Source organism: Podarcis raffonei, chromosome 1 (genome assembly GCF_027172205.1).
Source record: "Podarcis raffonei isolate rPodRaf1 chromosome 1, rPodRaf1.pri, whole genome shotgun sequence".
Lineage (NCBI taxonomy): Eukaryota > Metazoa > Chordata > Lepidosauria > Squamata > Lacertidae > Podarcis > Podarcis raffonei.
Genome location: NC_070602.1, coordinates 35,694,871 through 35,720,795, shown reverse-complemented (window position 1 = coordinate 35,720,795; position 25,925 = coordinate 35,694,871). Strand labels below are relative to the sequence as shown.

The 25,925-nt window shown below is 40.3% G+C and overlaps 1 protein-coding gene and 1 non-coding gene across 4 annotated transcripts in view; both read right to left on the bottom strand.

Annotated features, from left to right (window-relative positions):
• HEATR5A (HEAT repeat containing 5A) overlaps positions 1–25,925 on the bottom strand; it is a 58,828-nt gene that overhangs the window by 17,844 nt on the left and 15,059 nt on the right. For 2 of the 3 annotated variants that reach the window (XM_053380936.1, XM_053380952.1), the window contains 15 exons: positions 22,448–22,703; positions 20,477–20,632; positions 18,595–18,845; positions 16,130–16,241; positions 14,106–14,258; positions 13,581–13,680; positions 12,268–12,377; positions 10,997–11,160; positions 10,738–10,913; positions 9,356–9,461; positions 8,231–8,421; positions 7,083–7,242; positions 5,500–5,689; positions 3,845–4,014; positions 2,300–2,326 (listed from right to left, as the gene is read on the bottom strand). In XM_053380936.1, the coding sequence (XP_053236911.1) occupies positions 2,300–2,326; positions 3,845–4,014; positions 5,500–5,689; positions 7,083–7,242; positions 8,231–8,421; positions 9,356–9,461; positions 10,738–10,913; positions 10,997–11,160; positions 12,268–12,377; positions 13,581–13,680; positions 14,106–14,258; positions 16,130–16,241; positions 18,595–18,845; positions 20,477–20,632; positions 22,448–22,703 (2,322 nt within the window). The remainder of the gene's footprint in view (positions 1–2,299; positions 2,327–3,844; positions 4,015–5,499; positions 5,690–7,082; positions 7,243–8,230; positions 8,422–9,355; positions 9,462–10,737; positions 10,914–10,996; positions 11,161–12,267; positions 12,378–13,580; positions 13,681–14,105; positions 14,259–16,129; positions 16,242–18,594; positions 18,846–20,476; positions 20,633–22,447; positions 22,704–25,925) is intronic. The other variant, XM_053380941.1, reaches the window with a different exon arrangement.
• On the bottom strand, positions 11,276–11,437 carry LOC128403146 (U1 spliceosomal RNA). The gene has a single exon (XR_008327880.1). It is a non-coding gene; the product is annotated as a U1 spliceosomal RNA (small nuclear RNA).

Below are 25,925 nucleotides of genomic sequence, written 5' to 3'. Positions count from 1 at the left end.
AAAGAAATGCCATTCACATCACTGGCATATAATCATTTTAAATAGAACATTACAAATGTTATAATATGGGTAGGAAGTTGTCTTTTACTGAATCAGGCCATTGGCCCATCTAGTTAAGCACTATCCTATACTGACTGACAATGGCTCTCTGTGGTTTCAGACAGAAGTCTGTCCCAACATTACCTATCTGTGAATGATAATATAATAAGGGATGCTATGAATGGTGAAATATTGATGTCTTTCTTACATATACACAGTACATCAAAGATACTGAACTAATGTAACACCAATCCTGGCCTGACTGCATTGACTGCCCATTAGTTTCCGAGCCCAATTCAAAGCACTGGTTTTGACCTATAAAGCCTTAAAAGACTCGGGACTGCAATACTTCTCCCCATATGAACCAACCTGGACCCTGTGATCATCATCTGAGGCCCTTCTTCATACATGAGAGGTCCGGAGGGTGGTAAACAGGAAGACAGGCCTTTTCTGCTGTGACTCCCTGCTTAGGGAATGCTCTCCCCAGGGAGGCTCATCTGTTGCCTTCTTTACATATATTTAGGAGCCAGGCAAAACCAGCCTGCTTCTCCCAGGCCTTTGGCTAATTAAACAACCTATGCCTTTTAAACTAGGGTGGGGGATTACTTTTGTTTGTTACCATGTTATGTATTTTTGTGTTTTTATATTGTAAACAGCTCTGTGATCCTCAGGTGAAAGGAAGTATAAGGTAAAGGTAAAGGGACCCCTGACCGTTAGGTCCAGTCACGGATGAGTCTGGGGTTGCGGTGCTCATCTCACTTTACTGGCCGAGGGAGCCGGCTTACAACTTCCAGGTCATGTGGCCAGCATGACTAAGCCGCTTCTGGCGAACCAGAGCAGTGCACTGAAATGCCGTTTACCTTCCCGCTGGAGAGGTATCTATTTACCTACTTGCACTTTGATGTGCTTTCAAACTGCTAGGTGGGCAGGAGCTGGGACCGAACAATGGGAGCTCACCCCGTCATGGGGATTTGAACCACCAACCTTCCGATCGGCAAGCCCTAGGCTCTGTGGTTTAGACCACAGTGCCACCCACATCCCTTTGAAAGGAAGTATAGACACCATAACAACAACAACAACAATGTGTTCTCTACCAATGGATATGGCATACTACAAATACCCACTATAGCAAAGCCTGCAGCTCCCTTACATTAGCCACCAAAATATTGCTGTTTCAATACTAGTTTAGAGAATTTCATCATCTTAATTTACAAATGCAGACATATTTAAAATGTACAAATTTTGCAGACTCATTATAACTACTCTCAATAAATCCCCTAGCATATTAAACTTGCTGAATTATATCTAGGCCAGAAAGATAGTATCTACTAAAATTCGAGTTTAAATGGAGGTTCTAAAATTACAATGAGACAAACTAAATGAGCATGGAATTATAGAGGAAGTTAACAAGTTCTTTATCATTTGCTATCTTGTATCCATTTAGAAGCCTGAAAAATGGGGCAGAGCTGGATGCATGCTACAAAGAAACCTTGTTGGGAGGTCATGTACCTCATTTGTCAATGGGAACTCATCAGAATGATAGGAGTAACAAAAGGAGGTAAAATGGACACAGAAAGTGCTATGCATTCACAGTTAATCAAACCAAGTCTGCATCTAATAATTTCTTACGTTGCTGCATGCACACTAATTTATAAAGGTAATTTGATGCATAGAAAAATATGCCTAGCACATATTTAAGAAACTAAAAAATAATAAGATGTTTGAAGTTAAGATTTCAAGTATACAAATGCTTTATGCAACATTGAGTCAAGCTGATCTCACACTGAGATTTATGCATGCTTAAAAAAATGCCAGTTCCTTTTTTTATATGAAAAAGCCAAAACACACAAGCTTAACTGCAAGACAAATAACAATGCTAATTTCTGATCTCTTTCATTTTTAAGAGACCGAAAATGGCAAAAACAAACACAGAAAAAAAATGCAAGCAGTACATACAAACCACACATACAAACCACACCCACACACCCTTAAAATGGTGGTCTCCTTTATTTATTTTTTAGTTTAAGATGTTTAAGTTAAACTAATGCAAAAGTAAAATAGACACAAAAATAAAATATACACAGCAAAGTGTGTGTGCCAGCTATAAAAATGTTAAGAAAGAATTTGGTTAGACCGGAACAAAACATAACTCAACATGCTAAAAGTTTTTCTTCACATTAATGGTTAAATAGAGACAATGAGAAAATTAAAAGAAGAACACTGAAAATTGCTGAAATTTTAACAGTGCACAGAGACCTACCAACACAGAATTTTCCAACAAGATCTCCTGCACAAAAACAAATGATAATCCAGTCATGACAAAACCTAGGTATCAGAACCCATAGTGATCCCAACCTTCAACAATGGAAAACAAATTTACTGCCACAAGATGAGCACTTGCACATTTCAACTTGCATTACTTATTACTCCAGGTCCTTAAAATGAAAAAGCCAAATGCCAATACTAACTGCTGAAAACAGCTTTAATGATTTTACTGTTTTATCTTTTGTAAACCTGCTTTGAGGGTTGTTGTTTTTTTTAAAAAAAAACAGTTTATAAATCTTATGAAACAAACAAACAAACAAACAAACAAACAATGAACTGATAATGTTAAATTGCATTTGAAACCAATTTATATTTTTAAATTTACACCAAAGTACTTGCTGCTTTTTAAAAAGAAAAAGCAGACCATAATACCTATAGCAAGATGGGATAGTTCATATAAGGTCTTAATCTAGAGAAGCTTGGATGCTATGAGCAGTGGCTGCCTTTGGATTGCAGCCAAAAGTTGTCAGGAGTGATTCACAACTAGTACTCTGAAGTCATGGGACCCCAACCCAAATGTGCTGCCAGAGCTAGACAGAGAGCCTAATCATCACATAGTCTGATATAAAATTATGCCCACCAAATCTCTACACTGGGGCTCATTGGGACTGGAAGAGTGGAAGGCAGGGAGGTGAAAAGTAGGTGGAGTCATAACCCAACTAATTCTAGTTTTGTCCCCATCCTTCTCTCTGCTGACTTCTACAAGGGGAACACGGAGACTAATGAGGAAGAAGCTGACAGCCAGGGCCTCCCTATGAACTGGTTTTAAGTAAGTCATGTGGGGGCTGAGGAAGGCAGAATGGGCTAGTGGGGCAGCACCAACGAACTGTCTCTAAAGATTCATTATAAAATAATATGTGGGAGCTTTTTTCTCTTGGACAACATTAAGTCCATATATTTCTATTCAAAAATTTCAGTATTTTAGAATGAAGACATGGCAAAAGCATTCACTAACTTTGTATGTTTCCTATGTCTCATTCCAACTCAGGCAACATTATTTTACAGACCTATCAAGGAATCATTTACTAGCACATATTGTAATGTGATACACAGATGCCATCAACTGCTAGCAATATTCTTCTGCTGCCCACACAGGACAGTACCAGTAAGTGGTTACACTAAAGGATGAACACAAACCAGACACCACACCGACAATTTTCAGAAGCCAGTGAGAGAACTTTGCAATATCCCAGGATGCTCTGCTAGTAACCAAAGACTCACCATACTTCCAACAAAAAATTATAAATTGTTTCCTCAGAACAATTTGTTCATTTTCAGTTCCCACCCTGAAAAGGCAGGTTTTCAAATAAATTAACCTGCCTCATGGAAGTAGTGCATGTTTCAGTTTATGCATCTGAAAAAAGTGGACTTTATTGACTAAAAAAGTATGGCACATTAACAATTTTTAAAGCTGCAGTTCCAATGCTCTGTTTCCAAGTTACAAAAAGAGGGAAAGCTTAACATGTAAATATGTACTTACACACAGGCACCGTACGAGGCTAGACAAGTTTACATGACGAGGAGCAAACATATGAAGTTGCTGAAGGCAAGAGATGGCTTGAGCTTGGACATGGCAGTCAGGATTATCTTGCATCACTGCACAGCCTAGGAGACAAGATGCCCTCAAGGCTGAAACTGTAGTGCTGCTGCCTATAACATAGGACAAAGAAGGAAGGAGAAAGATTTCCCTCTGTCATGTTCTTTTTCCTCAGATAGCAGTTAACAACACCAAAAACTGCATTACTATTTGTTCAGCGTGTGCACCGCCTACGCTAAATCTTCTAGATTACTTCTAACATTTTTAAAAAACAGAAATACATAACTGAAAAACTCACAAAACATCAAACAATGAAGTCCCTGCGCTATATGTAAAAAAAACATTTCCCCATACAAAAAGAGCAATAATAGAAATTACTGAGACAAATTGGCCAGGAGGAAGATGTTAACTCTAAAGCCCCGGAACTGTGCAGGGGCGATGCATATTGGGACACTGGCATGGGACTAGAGGGCTTTACCCCTTTCGTGGCTGCAGTCCTGATTAGGCCCCCAGTGCTGGCAATTTGCATGAGAAAAAACCTGATTAGGTTCATTAGGAGTTCCTTCTCCCGCTGCCCACCCTGCAGACATGGGATCTCAATCCACATTGCAGCAGGCAGCAGGTGGTTGAACACCCTACCTTCCATGCCAGGGTCCTTGAATGACCTCTCACCCTGCACTGGCTAATTTCTGCAATAAAAACCACACACCCAAGGGCAAAGAACATGGTCAATGTCACTTGCTTGGGCCTCAACCAGATACAGTGGTACCTCGCAAGACGAATGCCTCGCAAGACGAAAAACGCGCAAGACGAAAGAGTTTTCCATTTTTTGAGTCGTTCCGCAAGATGAATTTCCCTATGGGCTTGCTTCGCAAGACGAAACGTCTTGTGAGTTCTTGCGAGTTTGTTTCCTTTTTCTTAAAGCCGCTAAGCCGTTAATAGCCGCTAAGCCGCTAAGCCGTTAATAGCCGCTAAGCCGCTAATAGCCGCTAAGCCGCTAAGCCACTAATAGCCGTGCTTCGCAAGACGAAAAAAACCGCAAGACGAAGAGACTCGCGGAACGGATTAATTTCGTCTTGCGAGGCACCACTGTAATTGATCTAGGCAATCAGGGAAAAGGGCACCTATATGCACCCAGAGGGAAAATTTGCGTAGACCTCAAGACTAGTAGGGGTTCTCCAGCCAGGGGAAAAGAGCACTGGTCATTTGAAGCACTCAAGAATAGAAGCATGCAGGTCACATTCAATTTATCCATTAAATGAGCTTTGAGGGCTACAAACTACACCAGTGTTTCTGAGACTTGTGTCTCCAGCTGTAGTTGGACTACAACTCCCATCATGCCTAGCTAGCAGGGCCAGTAGTCAGGGATGTTGGGAGTAGTAGTCCAACTACAGCCAGAGACACCCAAGCTAATGATGTGATTGTGCAAGACTTGGGGAAAAAATTTGTCCCAATATGCAGAAATCTGAACATTGTTTTAGTTCTTGCTGTACTCCATACACATTTCACTAAGTGAGAACTAGCAAAGCATTATCTCCCAGCTTCATAATCAACAGCCTGGTTCCTGTCTTGTCATTACGTCGCAAATATGTGCATACCTTGCAACTCAGGACCCAAAGTAGCGATAAGTGCATTTAAACAGCGACCAAGGCTTTGATGAACTTCAGCATAAGCAGGAGGCACAGTCAACAACAACATTAGAACAAGAGAGAGGGTAGGTTCCACATGCACGTGATACAGAGGACCAGCAGAATCAATGACCAGTGACAGAGAATGCAGTGCCCAGGTCTGTAAAATACCAAAAATGCTGTGCTGTCACACATACAAATGCACAAACATAAAATAATTCGCAAACTGTGACCAAAAATAAAATTATTGTGTAAAATGAGTGTACTTCTGTGAGATGGTGCTAAATAATATACTAATAATTCAGTATGACAACGTGACTGGAAATGATAGGAGTTTAAGATGAATGACCTGAAGAAACGTAATTGCTCCTCACGGCAGGGCTAAGGGAAGGGAGAAGTGAGTAAGTACCGATTCTGGCATACATGAATATAGACATGATATAAACTGGCCTGAACTTTCTTGCCTTCCTCAGTGGCAATAGCAGCTCACTTAACTGCTGATGGGTTTTATTTGGTAGGTGAGGGAATATAATTAACTATATGTTATTCCCCTACAAACCTATGTTGTGGGTTAACAGACAACATGATCAGTTTATATTTTTCTCACAGTCGAACATTCGTCCTTAGCAGCAACAACATTAAAAGTAAATGAGGGTTAAATACTTGTGTTTACAGCAAAAACAGCTTCAGGCATATGCATGATGCTGGAAGGATCGGAGGCACATCTCCATGGCTGGCTGACGACAGAGAGTACTATATGCTTCTTCCTCTCCAGGAGAGGAGGGGAAACCACATAGCACAGAGCCTTCTCTACCAATTACATTTCTATGGTCTGAGTCTGCCTATCAGCAATACAGCTCTATGGCCTTAACTCTTAGAAAAGAATATCCATAGTTAGATTTGTCTGCATTTCTCCCACACCTGCATCTAAAATGGAGATCAGAATAGATGGCCCTAGTACATGTAAGAGGAGGGGTGTGGTGTCACGTGGGAATCCACGCAGATCAGCTCTAAGTGTTCATGCTTATCTAAGAGCTGACCCCCCCCCCGTGTGTGTGTGTGTGTGTGTGTAAGTTCAGGGAGCAAACACTGTCCTTGCTGACCTGAGTTTGAAAATTCCAGCACCCTCTTGCCCTCCATCCCTGTTTCAGAAGAAGCAAGCAGAGGGTTCAAGAAACAGAAGAACTGGAAGGAGGAAAGGATAGTGAATAGGGCACTTTGACCATACACTGATCCTTCGTCCCAGATTCATGTGCCTTTCATGGTGAGTCTTCCCTTCCCACAACTCAGTTCAATATCAGTCACAGCCCACAAGAAGAACAACCAACAAGAGCAACAACAACCAAGTTAACAGCTCAAGGATTTGAAGTCTGCTTTTATGAAGGAAGACATACTTTACAAAATGACTATTAAACAATACTCAAATGAGGTAACATTTTTTAAAGGTTTGCTTCTTCACAGTTATATACGGGTGGGGTATAAATAATAAAACTGTTACACTCAAAGCCACTTACACAATAAAAAAAGGAAAAACAGTTGAAACCAATAAATACCTGTACTTCAGGTGAAGTGCTGTCCTGAGATAATGTATAAAGTATTCCAACACAAGCATTCAGGTGCTGAGTGGAGCCTATTCCTCCTAGATATCTATAGAGGGATCCCAGAGCCAAAGAATGTCCTGTTCTTGATATTACATCTCTAGCAGATTTTAGTCTAAGTATTATAAAAAATAAAAAATAAACTGGGTAAGAGATGCTTTGAGCTCAACTTGGTTTTGGGGAAAGTGTCACATACATGTTAAATCAAATGAAATTAGAATGGTGATTATAGCAACGGAGTCCAGCTTTACAAGATAACTTTAGTGAAGCAAAGAGGAAAAAATATGTTACTGGTGTCAAGTCTCCTTATCCTCTGCCCAGAACCCAGGATGAATCCTCTGCCCAGAACCCTGGATGAATTATTTGCATCAATATTCACAATGGAAGATATACAGTAGCAGATCTCAAAACTGCTTTTTGCAGTTTGCAAACTAACTTTTGCAGGAAGGGAATCTGACGAACTGAGGCAGATAGTGGTGATGAGAGATGAAGTTCTAGGCCTAATACACAAAATAAAAACTGACAGATTGCTGGGTCTGGACGGCATCCACCTGTCAAATTGCTGACCTTCTAACAAAAATACATAACTTGCCCCTCAGATCAGCTTCCATCCCTGAGAACTGTAAAGCAGTAAATATCATACCAATTATTTAAAAGGGATACAGAGTGATCCTGGAAATTTCAGGCTGGTTATCTTAACATTTGTCCTGGGAAAACTAGTGGTAATTATTGTTAAAGGTAAAACAACCAAGTTTATAGAAGAACAAACTTTGATGAAGTAGAGTCAGCATGGCTTCTGCAGGAGCAAGGTCTGTTTCACTGAATTTTTCAAGAATGTCATCAAGCATCTGGTTGACACAGTGTACTTGGACATTCAAAAAGCAATTGAGAACCCCCTGAACAGCACACAGAGGGAAGGAATAGGAGATTTTTTTCATCTAGCAAACTTAAAAGCTTGCACAGATGGAACATTCATCATAGCATGACAATGAACTCTACCCTTGAAGTTTTTCCTTACTTCTGAGTATATATGCACAGGACCAAGCAGTTCATTTTGTACTGCAGTGCAATGTAACAAAACAATGCAATAAGAAGTGTCTTACTTGTCAAAGCTAATTTGCACCAATCCAGCAGTGAAGGTACTGTCAGCAGCTACTTGTGCAAGTCTGGCTAAGGATTCTGCAGCAGAACATCTTAAGAGTGGGTTACTACTTTCCAAGGCACTCATCACTAAGGTCAGGGCACAGCTTCGAATTTCTTCAGAACCTAAATTTCCCTTGCAGCTAGCCAAGTGCTAGAACAAAAAAAAGATATTTTTTTTAAAAAGCTCAGTATGTAGATACAGTAGACAGAATTTTACAGGGATAAAGACTATTTATTCAACATCCCTACAGGAGTAGTTCCAAAGGTCGTATTCTACCACTCTAAGCTGCTAAATTTTGGGCAATGATGCCTGAAAAATGAATATAAAATATATAACCCATCTTCATGTGCATGAGCAGCTTATGAGCTGTAGGGAAAAGGTTTTTTCCAGACAACATCAAGCAGATGAAAACAGAGGTGGGTTGCACATATAGCAGTATATTTTTCCATTTGACTCTAGATGCAAGAGGAAGATAATTATGTTGCCAATACAGGACACCTCCAGCTATACAAACATGGTTTCCGTTAGAGAGTTTCTAAACAATAGTGGAATGTGGATTCCTGCATTGCACCAGTTTTTCTCCTTGTCAATGCAGCATGTTTTTAAGGTCAGAAAAGACAGTGTCCATCGTGCAATTCCACAGTGTGCACGAGGTTAAGAAATAATAAACGTGCTCGAAACATTAAAGTCTGTAACATGTTCCCTTCAAAAAAGAAGTGTATAAAGCACCTTTAAGTCTAAAAACAGAAAACTAGGACAAGATCTGGTGGTTGGTAAACAGAAAGAAAGAGAGAGAAAACATTTTAGAAGGGGCAAGCAACAAATACGCATATTTATAGTTGCATTTATTGAAATTATATTCAAACTCTAAATTTTCTTCCTGATGATGAATACTTACAAAGAGTATGGAATTTAATACAATGCCACAAATAATGTGATTTATTTTCAAGGACATAGGGCTCTCAGAAGTATTATTCAAATTTTCTAATTCACAGAACATCACTATAGTAACACCTCTCAATGTTTAAGGTATAATCACTTTTTAGCCAACGGACCTGTTTTTGTAACAAAGGGAGACTCTTACCTTCAGAACATTAGAAAATGCTGATAGAACATTTTGCTGTACTATCTGCTGCCGTGATCCTTTGGTTTGTTTTATAGATGTCAATAATTGTTCTAATACTTGCAACCTTAAACACACAAAAACAGGAGGAGACAGGGGATATAACTAATTTTTCCGTTATTCAACCAAGTTCAGCAGATATCAGGTTGTTGAGCAGGGAACACTGCTTTTGCTGTGGCATGTCCCCTAGTGTAGAACTCACTATTTCCCAATGTGTCCTTGGGGTCCTTTCTCTGGTTGTCTGTTAATCCCAATCTAGTACACCTTTCTTTCTACCTACCCCTTTTTAAAAAAGACTATCATCCAACTTTATCATTCTAAGTAACTACTATAACACTGCATATATTTTATTATGTTTTTAAAAAGTGATGCATGTGAACATATTTGCATATATGGATATACACCCACACTTCCTAAATGAAAAGCATTTTTGTTGCTTGTGTTCTGCATTTTACAAGATATTGCATTATGTAGGCTTGAGAAGACAGGTGGGAAACCAGTAACCATTGCTGCTGCTCCTACAGTGGCTGGATTAATATTAAAAATGGCCAATCACAAGAGGCCAAACAATATCGTTTAACTGTTCTTCCTCCCTACAGCCTATTCTGTTCCTACCTGCTCACCATCAATAGACCCCAATGTGCTTGTTATACCACAGATTGGTTTCACAAATGCTTGTGCACCTGAATTAGAAAATGGCAGGACAGGAAGGTGAAGGAGCTTCATGAGAAGTTGTGTATGAACATGAAATATTAAATTAGAACTAGATTGGAAAACAGAAAAATGTTCACATATGTTATTTCAAAGGCAGCATTCCTTGGAATGCCAGTTGTTTTCAGGCTGGGGTGGGTGGGTGAGTGTAGAATGGAGGCAGTGGTGGAGAGCTCTTGCTGTCACGCTCTTTCCAAAAGGACATGGCAGGCCATTACAGGCAACACACTGTGGACCAGGCAGACATATGGACTAATCCAGCTGGACTTTTACATTTTTGGTAGAAGTTTCTGCTCTAAAGGAACCAGAAGGATCAAGATGTCTCAGACTTTTCAAATAGACAAGAATGGATTTGGATCTGGGAAAACCAATTTCAAATCTCACCTATGCAGAATCAGGGTGGGTAATAGAACCACTTTCTCAGCAATTCTTGGTAGCTAATTATTTTCACACATAAGCTAACCTGAGGCTGAAAATTAATTCAGCTTCTGTATAATATTTTATATAGATATATTTTTACACAGAGTCCTCAAGCCACATAACCATTTACTTTTTTTTGAAATTCCAATGTGCTGAACATCGCAACACCCTGTTTTACATGCACTAGTTATAATCTTTTTAATTTTCTTTACCTTTGGGACTCTGCAACATGGGAAAATACGACTCCAAAGAGACGGGTTGCTGCTCCAATAATGGATAATGTTGGCGGTAAGGGTTTAGGCACAGAACCACCTTCTGCAGCTCTCTCATAAACCGAATATGGGTCATACTCCAGACTTCCACCAGCTATACTGTTAACTAGGAACAGCTGCAAAAATTGGAGAAGTGCAATTATTATCACCAAACATCAGACTACCTTCTCTGAATGTGTAAGTTATTGCTGAAGCATACCTGCTCTTCAATAAATCTGTGCTCTGTCTCCTGTAGTAAGGGACCCAGTAAGTTAAGTTCATCCTGGTGACAGAGAGATGGAAGGTAAGCGGCAGAGGGTGACATCTGGTTATCGGGCTGAGTCAAATCAAGCACTAGTTCTTTGAGAACAGCAGAGAAGCTTCCTGTAAATTAAGGAGATAGAAGAAAATTACTTTTACATAAAACTAATGTCTAAAGATATTATTGGCAGGGTGCTTAAGGATGAGATTTCTTTTTTATCTTTAACACAGAAGAATCAGGGGAAGTGCAAGTGCAGTCTACCACTGCCACAGATTCTGCCATCAAGTCAACAGCATTTGGGGAAACTGCAGGGGTCAGCACATCTGGAGTGCAACACACAAGCCTCATCCCAGGAAATCCATCTTCATGATTATGGCACCTCCCTTGCCAAGTATGTATGGTATTTGGGACTTCTGATAAATGTGCCTTTTGGCAAGTTAAACAAATGTGGAATGTCAAAACTTCATAATATCAGGAAAAGGATCCTATTAGATATTTTGAGCCAAAGAAAAATGTAATGAACAATTTCAGAAAATCCCACTATTTGTAGAGCAACGTGGTCAGGTTGAAAGACAGCATGGGCACAAAAATGAATTCGTGTACCTACCTAAAAACACAAGTTACTGAAGTAAACAAACAAACAAAATGTTTAACAGAATTACACTTTCTTCTTTCGCTTCAACACTTTTTAGCTTTTGTAACAGCTTTGTTACAAGTCAGGTTTAGTTGTATTGAACACAAAAGTTACTTTGGAATGAAAGTTATTTTGCTATTCGTATTCAGTGATTATGCGAGCAGAAGGCAGCTTGCATAACCAGTCCTTTTATTTCCCTACTCCATGTCTGCAACCTCCACAAAGCTTCTGTGAAGTGTTGGGGAGCCCTCCTGCAATTTGTTTGGTGTGATGTCTGAATTAAGCAACGAAGTCCATCAGAGCAGGCAAGCGGCATCTTTTCCTTTCCCAGGTACTCTAGATATGGCTTAAACTTCGTTCAGGTGAAACTCTCTTTCCATAAACCGCTGTATAAATGGCCGCCCTCCTGGGAAACAGCTCTCTCAATAAAATTTTGGCTTGATTACTATCCACACATTTGGTATAAATATAAATTCATGATGTTAAATTACTTTTCCATTAAAATAAGACTGGTTTGTCCATTTGTCCATAAAACAAAAAGGACAAGAACAAAACCTTTGGAAGTGTTTCAGGGAAGTATTGCTTGATGACTTACCTTCATAGCTCTTTGGAGGCAACAAAGTAAGCAGTTCATAAAGTCTCTTCCTGTACATCACTGCTGAAGTTTTTAAAGGATTGCCATAGGTTTTAGTTAGTGAAGGAAGCCTTAAAACATAAAAAACCCACATACTAAAGTCAAAAGAGAAAAACATCTATCCAACAAATTCCAGCTACTAGTTTGCTTTGTACCTCACCTAAAATTCAGTGTCTGGAAAGCTTAAAAAAAATTAAAACCACTGTACAGCACTATATATGTACAGTGGTACTTCGGTTCTCGAACGTCTCCATTGATGAACGTTTCAGAACCCGAACACCAAAAACTCAGAAGTAAATGATTCCGTTTTCGAACGTGCCTCAGAAGTCGAATGGCTTCCGCTGCATGTTTTTCAATTTTCTCAATTGAATTTGCAGACAGCCCTTTGCGCCTCGGTTTTCAAACGTTTCGGAACTCGAACGGTCTTCCGGAACATGTTACGTTCCAAACTGAGGTACCACTGTATAGCAATTTTCAAAATATCACTCCCTCTAATGCTGAACTGAGGTGAATACAGGACGTTGCGTTATAACAAGTCTCATCATTAGTCCATTAAACTCAGTATTGTCTACACTGGCCAGCTGTGGCCTCTCTGGGATATCTGGCAGGAAGTCCTTCCCAGCTGTATCTGGAGAAGGCAGGAACTGAACTCAGGACCTTCTGTATACAAAGCAGGTGCTCTAGCACTGAGCTACAGCCCTTCCCCATCAGGCGAGTCCAGACAGAATTGGAGCCAAAACAGGATGGCAAGAATCCTGCCCTAAAACATTCTAGTAAACAGTTAAGTCCAGTAAGAGAGACCAAGAAGGTTCAGTAGGGTTTCAACATTGAAATGTGGTAGGATGAAACAGTCTGCCTGAACTCCTTACAATTTATAGCATTCTGCAAGAAGACATGGCTGTCTGGCTTCTTCTAAAACTTCGTGACTATACAAAAATGATGATACATTTAAAAGGAAGAAAGAACTACTGCTTTTTGTGCTGCAAACACACAAGTAAGGACCTGCTAACCAGTTTCTGTATCAGATAGAATCTTGCACTGACTCTATGAAGGACTGCTCTAGAAGTTTCCAAGCAATATTTTCCTCTCTTCACGTATAAAATTTCAACCTGGATTGCCACATTAGTACAACAATCTGCACAAAACCATTACTTGGTTGATATTTGTAGAAAACACCAGAGAAATATTCAGTGCTTTTATTTTTTGCTATGAAATCAACAGCTCAAAATTAAAGTTTTAGTTAAAAATGAGTGCTGCTCAGCAGCAATACTCACTGTGTCAGTAAAGCAACAGCACATGGGACGGGAGGAAGCAGTCTTTGAATCACCTCATCTGTAAGGAGGCCCCCACAATGGACGATAAAACTTTTAATAGCTGGGGATAAAGGATAGTGACTATTAAAAAGTAGAACTTTTATTTTTATAATGAATTATAGATGTATACCTAGAAATCCAACAATAGAATTGTTTCATATGTCTAACAACTATTTGTGTCTCCAAAAAAATGTAAAAAGGCTTAATAAAAATAATCTGGTCTATTATAGCTAACTGGTAACATCTATTTCTAAACAGTAGGCTGCTGCAAATGGTCAAATTCCCTTTGTTTTACTGTGGAATGTTAAGAACAGTTCTTCTATGTACTTGAATCTATCATTTCCACCATAAGTGGGAAACCGGGAAAAAGAGATCTCAGGAAGTATACTGCATATACAAACACAGTCAAAAAGAGAACATCATTTCCCCTTCAAAACGTGAAGAGAGGGGAGAAATTACAAAGCAGCCAAGATAAATTCCACATACCACAGAGAGCACCTGCCCGGCTTTCCAGCGTCACTTGCCATGTAAATGAATCACCCCGGCTTTTCTCAGTTTCTAAATCTTTAGGTGATAATGGGAAAGCACATTTCCACAATAACAGCATTCTTGGAAGATGGTGCTGAACAACCGCCGGACCTATCATGTTAATATTGGACATGTTCTCATATTAATACGATGCATTAAAATTCTGATGTCAACAACGAACCTTCAAAAAACCACCTGCTAGCTGCCTAGAGGGTTCAAGGATGATGGGAATTGTAATCCAACAACATCTGAGAGGCGTATTTGTTAGATGAAATGGAACTTCACCAAAAAGGCATAAGCCACAGAACTCAAATGATCTAGTTGAGATTCCTGCATTGCAGGGCGTCGGACTAGATGCTCCTCCAAGTTCCTTCCAACTCTACAATTCTGTGATTCTTATGAACACAGAGTGCATCTTGCACCTTCACTATACAGTTTTTGGCATACGCTGAAAATGCTATTTGTAACCCTGGCCTTTGATGCCTAAGAGATATATATAGGGCTCAACCTACTTTTACAATTGCAACTTGGTTCGAACAGTTTTTGATGTTTTATTTTAAATTGCTGGGACCTTGGGATGAATAATGGGTAATGAATTAAAATCATCACCAACACCGTATTGTGCCATGCAGTCTGTAGAGGAGTGGCAGGTGAATCAAAACGCTTGCAGCCCATACTACCACCTCTGCTTTAAACAATTGCTTTTCCTGTTGGGTTTTGCTTACATGTTCCGTTCATGACAAGGCTTAGTACAACCTGCTGTGCTCCTCTTTCTGCCATATATCCTCTTCTGCAACAATCAATACATCAATCTAAACTCTAAAACTTTTAAGGTAAAAATGAAAATATTTTAACTAAAATCAGGAGCGTGGAGGCCTCCATCTGAAACAGCACATATACTGCAGCTTGGTTGGTGCATATGTAGGCCAGTAAAAGGAGCTAATGGGGAAATGAGGAGCTGGAATTAAACCAATCAGCTGTTCAGCAGAGCATAAAGACAGGGGAAACAGAATCCAGCCCCCATCCAAAAATAGGATTCCAGCTTTGTAGATTGGCCTGTGCCTGGGCTAGGCAATTGAGTGTGCATAATCCCTAGCTAGAGGTGACATGAATTATTTTGCATAATTACCATGAGCTCAAGAATTCAGGGAGGAATTCAACCTTGTGTCAGGGCAAGCATTTCAGCTTTCCCTCTCTCCCTAGCTCACACACTTTTCAGAGGGATCTCTCAACCCCCACCCCAGCCACTGTCAGGGGGATGAAAAGCCCTGGCATGCAAGCACAAGTCCTTGTCTAGGACTTCTGTTGAAGGGATTCATTAGTTGAATCTCACACTTACCTTTTCTTGATGCATATTTCAGATTTCCTCCATGCAGATTGCTTTGTTGTTAATGGTTGTTGTTAAAGGGGGGGGCGTTAAGTTTGCTAACTTAAGGCTGACTACTATTGTAAAAACAAATGTGTGCTGCATATAGCTACCGACTTCACCGTTTCTTAACTTTGGTGCTTATTAAATAATTAAAAAGTCACTGCTATTAGAAAAAATATATTATACAATTCAGTATGGCTTTAAAGATGTTACAGGCTTAGTGTGCAACCACTTTTGCCTGTCAGTGCATGAGCCAACTGGATAACTTCCCCACCTACTGGGCACAGTATGGAATTCTGATACATACTTACATGTAGCAAAAACAAAGGCATTTAAACCAGAAATGGGCACACTTTACAGTTTTCAATGTATGCCCTTGTGCTGTAATGGGAACACGCTCAGGAGAACAATAATGTTGTAACTATTTAGGTTATCCATGTTCCCAGCTTAATCACCAGCTGGGTGGGAGTGTTTACTGAGGTGAATAATTAGAATATAAAAAGCCAGGATTTCTTCCTTGCAAAATAAACTAAAAAACCACCATACCAAGCTGATGTGCAGAAGGCCACATTCATATATTGAAATAAATAATGAGTGGGCTAGTCAGTCTTACCCAATGTCATTAAGGCAGCTATCAGGAGCCATCCAGATTGCATTCGTTGTATTGAGATGCGGCTATTCTGAGAAGCAGAACGCAACAAATCCTCAGCTACTGTCATGACTGCCTATGATAAAAAGTGATGGTTTTTGCATTAACAATGAAAATACATAATTAAACACTTTCCGAGAAAGGCATGCATATTGTTTCTATATATTTAACAGCTCCCAAATAGGATAAATGGGAGCTGTTAATAATCGGTAAAATTCCAGAGCAGCCACTTTTTAATTCTGGTTAGGAAGGAAATCTTGCGAAACCTTAAAGATGAACCAATTTATTGTGGTGAAAGCTTTTGAGAGCTCGACTCCCTGTCTTCAGATGCTGTGAAGTGGCCTTCTGCATGTGAGAGATGCATATTATGCCTTCTGACTGGCCACTCCTTTGTTAGGCAATTGTGTTTTATTTACTGTATTTCCCTTGGACTGGCTCCAGAGAGACTGCTTCATGAATGGCTCCTTCTATTCACAGAAGGCGCCAAGATGCAGCAGAGGCTCCTAGCTGGATGAACAGGGGTGGGTGGACGTGATGTTCAAGGATCCTAAATGATTCCTTTGGCCTGCAGTCTGTACATCATTTTTCATGTTGCCCTGAAGGGTCCTACAACCCTGGAAGACAGCTTTTCAGGCAGCTGCAGGAGGAAAGAGGAATCAGTAAAGATCACCTCCCCGTTCTCTCAGAGCAGAACTCTGTTCAGAGAAATTCTGGACTGAACCTAATTGTGATTATTTTAACTTTCTCTTGTAAGTCACCCCAAAAAACCTCTGGTAGTAATAGTATTTATGTATGCATAAACAAAACAAAATGCTGGTTTAGAGACTTAGAATGGTGGAGGGGATAAGCTGGCAGTCTCTTGTTACTGAATAAAATGCCCATCAGAACTTGGGATGGAAGCACAATAAGGTATGCAATAAGGCTTTAATGGCAAGAGCTGTTGTTTCCAGATGTTTGGACCTCTACAGTGGCAGCAAATGCTTACACTAAAACTGCCTCCTATTTTGCTCGAGATCCCATTGGATTTTTAAAAAATGGCAATGGGTTGACTATTAAGTTTTTAATGAAAATGTATAAACTGCTTGTGCATATTTTCTAAACAATCAAAGTAAAGCTTCAGTTACTTATAAAACATGATTATAATACACAAACCAATGAAAACAAATTTCATTTGTTAATCATTAATTAATAAAATCAAGAAAATGTTTAGAACAAATTTCACTACATCATGTGTCTTGCTGGAGCATAAAATTGTTCAGCAGGTGTCTTAAACTATATAGTAAAGGCACATGCTTAAAGTCAACAGCCAGGGAGTTTCAAAGCAAAGGTGCTGCCATACTGTTATCCATTGCTCCTCTTTAGTTAGGTTTGTAATTGCAGGTACTGGACAGATAAGCACCTAGATTAGACTTATTGGACAGTCACACTTCAATTTCAGAGAGGGATCTTGAGATGCATATGGCATGCAAGCAAGTCAGCTGGCATGCAAGCTACCCACTTCAGATCCAGAGAGGTAGCAATGAAAAACAGAAATAAGATCCCTTGCCAAAAAAGCTCCCGTCTCCCATCACAGAGAAGCAACTTATCTGTGGATGTACTTCTAATTAGCCGTTTTAAAAGAAAATCTTTTGCTTGGCAAGGCCAAATGGGTTTCACTTCCATTGTTCAGGAACACAAGGCTCAGATTCGCCCCCCCCCCCTCACTGACAAAGCTGCAATGTCTGTGGGAAAGTGGTGAGCTATGGTAATCTGCCAATTTAAACTAATACCACGCCAGGATGAGGTTATGGAAGTTTGAGTCTTTTAAAAGAATTTCACCAGCTCTTAAAGAGATGGAGAGAAACTCCAAGAATTCAGAAAACATCAAGCGACTTCCTCAGACGAGAATTCCCCCATCTCTCTTAGTTCAGTCTATTATCAAGAGCGGTGTTAATTTCTCTATTTAAGAAACAGTAATTGTTAATATTTTCATTCTTTCACTGACCTTGTGTTTTTGTTTTTGTTTTAAAAAAATCAATTCATTGAGGATTATAGTCTGACCAAAACTAAGGAACATCACACTGAAGCTTACCCGAGAGTAAGTGCCTTTGAAAACAATGGGGCTTACATGCCAGTAAATATACTTGATTGTGCTGTTAGTTATATATGAAGAATAGAACTCAACACTCTGTAAAAATGATTTATCAGTGTAGCTAAATGATACATGGATGGAATAAAAAATCTTAGATCTAGTGCACTCAGTGGTCTAATACATTGAAATGGACCAACCAGTCATTTGAAATATTCCAGGTTTTTCAACACTTTCTTCATCATGCACAAATATTCCCTGCACTGAGGAACAGGCTGTTAAAAAAAAGTTGTCTATAACTGTATCAAACAGTTAATTCTGCCTTTGCACTGAATACCAGGACCAAGGTTCAAATAATTACCTTTCCTTTGCAATGTGGAATTCCTAAAGGACACATTCTGACAGCTCCCAGTAGGGCAGCAACAGCAAAACTGTAGCCAGTCACTGCTTCTGGGGAGGATTTGAGTGCTGTGAGCCGCTCGATACAGCGATCCAGAAGTGGCGAGAGAAAGCAGGGCAGTGCCACAGCAATGCAGCGCAAACACCATGCCGCTGCCAGCTGAACCGAAATACTGGGGTGGATAATAATGGACACCACTGCATCCAAAACCCCTGGAAAGTCAGAAATGTTAAAAAATCAGCACAGCAAATTTACAGGAACGGTAACTGAGCAAGATTCACAAATGACTTCTGAACACACTAATGAACACCATACTAAGCAATTCTAGGATGCTTCATGTCATAAATTCTAGGATATTTCATCTTGACCATGTAACTGCTAGTTTTCTCATCAAGCTCAGAAACTTCAAATATTTTAATTATCTTTTTTTCTGTTTTCTCCTGCTCTTGGTCAAGCTATCTCATTTTCTCTCTACGTACACTATAAAAAAAAATTGTTCACTGTCTTATGGCTTCCTGCATTGACTACTGGCACAACATTCATCTGATATGATGGTGCCCATATTATAATTTTCTGCTCATTCCTTTACTCTTTTAATTGCAATCCCATCGTCCCTCATCTTCATTTAAGCTTCTTGTACTTACTTTCAAATTGTTCCACAGTCGATATTCTCTCCCTGTATCCTCTTGCCTGCTACCTAGATACTAAAGGATCCAATCTTCTAATTATATGTAAGATTACTCTCTCTTTTATTTGCCTTTTCACTTGCAGCTCCCTATCACTCAGATGTTCTACCTAACACCCACTTTTCCTTTATGATCGCACACACACCCTTTCAGGTGTTTTCCCACGGACACTCGTTCCCCTTTTACCTTCCCCCTGCTTTCCTCTTGAAAAAGTCTAATCTTTGATTAGATTATAAACCTGGAGGAACAGCTACCAACCACAATTTCTATACAAGGCATAGTGACTTTAAGGTGCTTTCTAACTAATAAACATTATTATTACATAACACTATTGTAGTGTTGTACAAAGCTAAGTTAACTTTAGTAGGGAAAATAATTCTGAGAAACTTATCACAATTGCAACAATTCACCTTCAGAGTCTGCTGTGAGTAGTGAACAGCTCTTTTCTCATTATATTTCTTTAAAATACTCTTTTTGTAAGATGTGCAGCCAAATTCTAACATTTTATTTAATTAGAAACAAGTATCACTATTTTCAGATAACAGTTACTCCTAAGTAAATGCAAATAGGTTAAGGCCTAAATAATGATTATATAGAGAATATACCTATTTTAACTAAGAGCCAGAGTATTTTGTGTCCTACATATGGTTTAAGAAAACAGAGTAATGAACTTCAAATCTGTGTTGTTGTTGTTATTTATATGCCACTCATCTGATTTCAAACAAATTATAAAACCACAGGAAAACATCAAACATTAAAATCTTTCCTATACAGGGCTGCCTTCAGAAGTCTTCAAAAAGTCAGATAGTTGTTTATTTCCTTGACATCTGATAGGAGGGCGTTCCACAGATTCCCACCCTCCCCTTGACAACATGACAACTGATTCCAAAAGCCCATTCATCACAGATCTCCTACATATTATCTGAACTAACATAGAATCTTTATTCAAAAAGATTTAAAACACACACACACAAAATTGGGGTCATCTGAACCTGTATTAGAATTTGCTTTAATCCTGCAGCAAGCTGGATTAGACCAAGGTACTCATAACATTTTGTTTTCTTAAACTGGTTTTTTTATATAATGAGTCCAAAGTCTCAAGCATCCAAAACATACATTTCACAAAATCATGGAGAACAAAAGGTATGATCCATTACCTGCACTAGAATCTTGTAGCACAGGTGCAGCAGTAGTGCCTAAATTCTGAATGAGGTTTCCAAGCTCTTCCAAGGAACATATAAGCATATGTTGGCTTGCTACCACATCTGTTGTACCAACACGGGTTTCCACGTTACTGTCACTCATGGCAGCATCTAGTAATATGAAAGAATTGTGTGATCTTTGCTACATTAGACAAAACAAGAGACTTAAAAGACTAGGAGGAGATGGCTGGTACATCGACCATATCTAATACAGTTTTGCAGTAAAAGCGGGGCTCCATGAAAACATTGATGGCAGGAGACATTGAGTAGCAAAAAAACAAAGATCAGCTGACAACCAGCTTTGCAGATAGTCTCTGCATCTGCGCGTGTGTAGAGGAAAATAGACATGTGCTTGTTAAAAGAGTATGGGAGATAATATTTTGATGCCATGTTGCGGCAAACATATAGGCCCAAATCCAGAGAATGTTACTCACATGGAAGGACAGCTGAAATTAATGAGTCAAAGCTAACTTGCCCTATTGATTTTAATGGCATGATTAACTTCCTCTGAATTTGGGCCCAAGTCAATTGAGAAGAAAAAGTAGGTAGAAGGGCACTTCAGTCAATTAACTGGTGTGCACATAAAACTCTCCCAATCGCTTAGACATGGAAGCAGTTCGTGGAATCCCACATTCCATTCTCACAGTCCCTTCCCTTTCAAGTGTGAATAGTCCTTACTGCTAGTACCAATCTTAACCACATTTAAGTCAAAGAAGAGTTGGCTATTAACCATTATTTGAATCAAGGGTTTGAAGCCAATTTCAAAATTCTGATTAACAGTAAGCCCTGGTTAAGCAAGTTACCTCCATATCCTGCTTCAGAACCAAGCACTGAATATTCTCAGTTTTGAAACGTATATATTTGAGCAGCAATGAGTGGCTGGGGGCCCATACGTTCCCAGGGGCCCTATCTTCTCATACTTGCCCTGAAGAATGGAAAACTGGTACTGCAGACGATCCCTGCAGTAAGTAAGCAGGGCTTAAAGTCATCACCTATCAAGTGGTTGTCAGTGCTGTCAAGCCCACTGGATTGTCATAATCTAGATTCCAGCATTTCTGACACAACGTTCATAGATGCAGTGTACAAACACAAACCTCCCATTCTGAGAGAGACTAATGGACCATATGGTTATTTTATCTTGATGATGACTAGCTTGATGCCACAGGGAAGTTCATAACCAATGAATATGTGCATGATTCCCACACCAGTGGAAAATCCTCAACAGCTAGAAGTCAGTGGTACACAATAAGGTAAAAAGTAAAGGTAAAGGACCACTGGACAGTTAAGTCCAGTCAAAAGCAACTATGGGGCTGCGGTGCTCATCTCACTTTCAGGCCGAGGGAGCCGGCGTTTGTCCACAGATGGCTTTCTGGGTCATGTGGCCAGCATGACTAAACCACTACTGGCGCACGGAGGACCGTGATGGAAGCCAGAGCGCACAGAAACGCCGTTTAACTTCCCGCCGCAGTGGTACCTATTTATCTTCTTGCTCTAGCATGCTTTCAAACTGCTAGGTTGGCAGGAGCTGGGACAGAACAGCAGGAGCTCACTCTGTCAAGGGGATTCGAACCGCTGACCTTCTGATTGGCAAGCCCAAGAGGCTCTGTGGTTTATACCACAGCGCCACCCATGTCCCTGGTACACAACATGCAGTTATGACTCCCATGGCGTTTAGTCAGTCATCAGACTTACCTTCCACATAAAAACCCTAACCTAAATTATGGAGAAATATTAAAGGAACTCACAGGTAATTTAATTATTATTCTGAAATTAATCCCAAAGGGCCATGTGGATTTTTTTTCAGATAAGGCATCGCTGGAGATGCAAACAGTACTGCATAGCCTTCATGAGCAGATTAGGAAATGATACAAAGTACTAGTGAAAAGGAGGGGGAAGGGAGAGCACATAATCTTGTTAGTCCCATACCCACAACTTTCTTCAGCTTCCAGATGGCTTGACAAATCTCCTTGGCAGTTGCAATTTGAGCTTTCCCCCCAAGAAGGCCTCCTACTGTAGCTCGGAGGATAAATGAAATACAGCGGCGGCGACAGATAGCGTCCATCTGAGTCTGAATAGCTTTAGGGTGAGACTGGGAAACGAGGTCCAGAACATGGGAAAGCAAGGCAGAAAAATTCCTTTCAAGCCACTGCCCTCCCAGTGTGGAGATAAATACCACATATGCCTGAAAGAGATTTGATTAAAATGCAATGTTTTTACATCAAAATCTTCTCAAAAATATAATGCAGTATTAAAGAAATCATAAAGGTTATCATTAAATAATATTAACAGGTCACCAAAATAATTTTGTTAATATTTTTTAAGACAACATCTTTCCAGCTTCATTATGTGAAGTAAGGTGGAAACAAACTGACTTTTAGTCATCTAAGCCAAATTTAGATGCTATGTTGGGGGCAAAAACTGCTTTAAATTAAACCAGTAGCGACAAGGCAGCTAGTTCATTCAGCCTCTTCCTCTCTTATATTTAATAGCAGAGCAAGAGAAACAGCTATTACTTGTTATGTAAACTGTTGCATTTGGCATCAGTATGCAAGAACTTCCAGCAATTTAATATTCTGCATGTAGCACCCACATTTAGTGCAAAATGAAATTTAAGAATTATTAGGTTAGAATAACCTACACGCTTGTGGGAATTAGAGCATTTTTACCCTCACCCTACAGGTTTTATTTTTTAAATGTTTGCCATGACTGGACTATTCCTCCTTATTACAAATGAATTTTAACTGTTTGCAACTTAATGAATCAGAACAAAATGGAAGAATATAGAGCCTTTTTGCAACCGTATTCTGAAGAAAAAATTATATTACTGGGTATCAACTTCTACTCAATGCAGTTAATAGGTCAACCTCATAAACACTACATCCACATTGAGAATCACATTGGGAAGTAACACACCCAGAAAGAAAATCAGTGTTGCACAATGCTGACTGTCCTGTCAGCACAAGCACTGCAGAATGCCAGATAGAATTATCCGCCTCTCCTCCTCCTGAGCACTGTTTTCAGGGTTTTCCTGCACCCCAAAACAATTTTGGGGTCATGGGGGAAAGAAAACCCGTTGCATAAGTGGAAGCCCTCACACAGGACTTTTGGTGACAGGACTCATTAGGTGTCTCCCCACCAATATATTGAATTACCGTATTTTTCCCTCTATAACACGCAGATTTTTTCTCCTAAAAAGGAAGGGGAAATGTCTGTGCGTGTTATTGAGCGAATGTGTGGTCCCTGGAGCCAAATGGCGCGACGGGAGGCAAAAAAAATCAGGCAAAAATCAAATCGTGCATCTCGGAGAAGGGAAACCTGAAAAGAGGAAGCGGCTGCTTTCCTGCATTCTGCCTCAGGGTCTTACTGCCCACCCGTCTCTGTTTCGTTGCTGTGTTTGCTCAAACGGAACAAAGAGCAGGGAAAGCCCCTCCCCTCCAGGCAAGCAGAGGGGAAAGCAGAGTGTCGTCTCTGTGCTCCGGTGCTGCTGAAAACATGCAGGAGGGAGAGGGAGAGGGAGAGGGAGAGGGAGAGGGAGAGGGAGAGAGAGAGAGAGAGAGAGAGAGAGAGCTGGCTGGCTTGGGTGGGTAGGTGAGGGAAAACTTTTGCCTTCCTTTCCTCCCTCCCGTTATACCCCTCTCCTGCATTCTTAACCAGCTGCTTCTCTGCACACCCCTCTCCTGCTCCTTGTCCCTTCTGTGTTTTTCCTTCCCTCCCCACTTAAAATGTGGTTAAAAAGCATGGATCCACATGGATCCACAGGATCTTTGCATTGGGTCACCCCAAATTCACCATCAGATCACATAGCATGTTCATGGCTACAGCCTGCCCCCCAAAAATCACGCACCCACTGTTGCCTGGGGCTGCAATGGTGCAAAAATGTGGTTACAAAGCATGGATCTACATGGATCCTCAGGATCTTTGCATTGGGTCACCCCAAATTCACCATCAGATCACATAGCATGTCCATGGCTACAGCCTGCCCCCCAAAAATCACGCACCCACTGTTGCCTGGGGCTGCAATGGTGCAAAAACGTGGTTACAAACCATGGATCCACAGGGATTCTCAGGATTTTTGCATTAAAGGTAAAGGTAAAGGTACCCCTGCCCGTACGGGCCAGTCTTGACAGACTCTGGGGTTGTGCGCCCATCTCACTCAAGAGGCCGGGGGCCAGCGCTGTCCGGAGACACTTCCGGGTCACGTGGCCAGCGTGACAAAGCTGCATCTGGCGAGCCAGCACAGCACACGGAAACGCTGTTTACCTTCCCGCCAGTAAGCGGTCCCTATTTATCTACTTGCACCCGGGGGTGCTTTCGAACTGCTAGGTTGGCAGGCGCTGGGACCGAGCAGCGGGAGCGCACCCCGCCACGGGGATTTGAACCGCCGACCTTTCGATGTCTGTGGCCACAGCATGAAGCACAAAAATGATACATCCACTGTTTCATTCAGAATGTTTTTTCCCTTGTTTTCCTCCTCTAAAAACGATGTGCGTGTTATGGTCAGGTGCGTGTTATAGAGCGAAAAACACGGTAGTTACGAGAGAGTTATTTTATGGCAATCTAATTTTAGAATTTAAAAAAAACAACATTCAACATTTCAACATTATTTTCATAGAATCATAGAATCATTTTATTTGAGCACAGAGAAAAGAATAAAAAGTAGTTGGAGGACCAGATCTTTTGTAGTTTAGCTGAATACATTTTCTAAGCATATTCCCTTCAGGCTTTAGACATGAAAACACAATTATTTTTCTTCAAAAATGTGCAGCAGAAACAACCTAAAATAATTTTCCTGAGTAGCCTGCTACAGGTTCCATGTATGATGGAATTGTTTAAAGAAGAAACTGTAGCTTTATTTTTATTTTAGTTAGGGTATTTTGAAGGGACAGATGGCCTCACCATGCAGCAGGGTGATTTGCTTGTTGAACGGTATGGGAAGAAGAGAAGGAATGAATTAGTGTTTCAATAATACAGCAAGATTTTTTAAAGCATTGGCTCTACTGGGGAGGGGATTTGGGTGTCACTTCATACTGGAACCCTATGAAGGGCAATCAATTAACAGATGGCAAAATATTAATCCCCTCCCCCATTCCGGATTTGCATTCATGTCACAAAAATCCTCAGCTCTACTAACTCTGTAACAAAAAGTCTCAGAGACTAAATTGCTAAATATGAAACTGCTCTGAGATTAGTTAGTTCTCTCTGCCATGGCTCTCTGTCCTTGACAGCCACTGATCCGAAAAAATGTGAAAGATGTGTCATTTAAGTTGCTTTATTAATGCTTAATCAAGGAAGAAGTTCTTTCAGACATCAGCTAAGAGCAATTACATGTTTGTGGGAAACCAGTCAGGCTCATGGTTTGTTTCTCACACAAACCACGAGTGAAAGCCAAGGTTTTAGAGAGAAA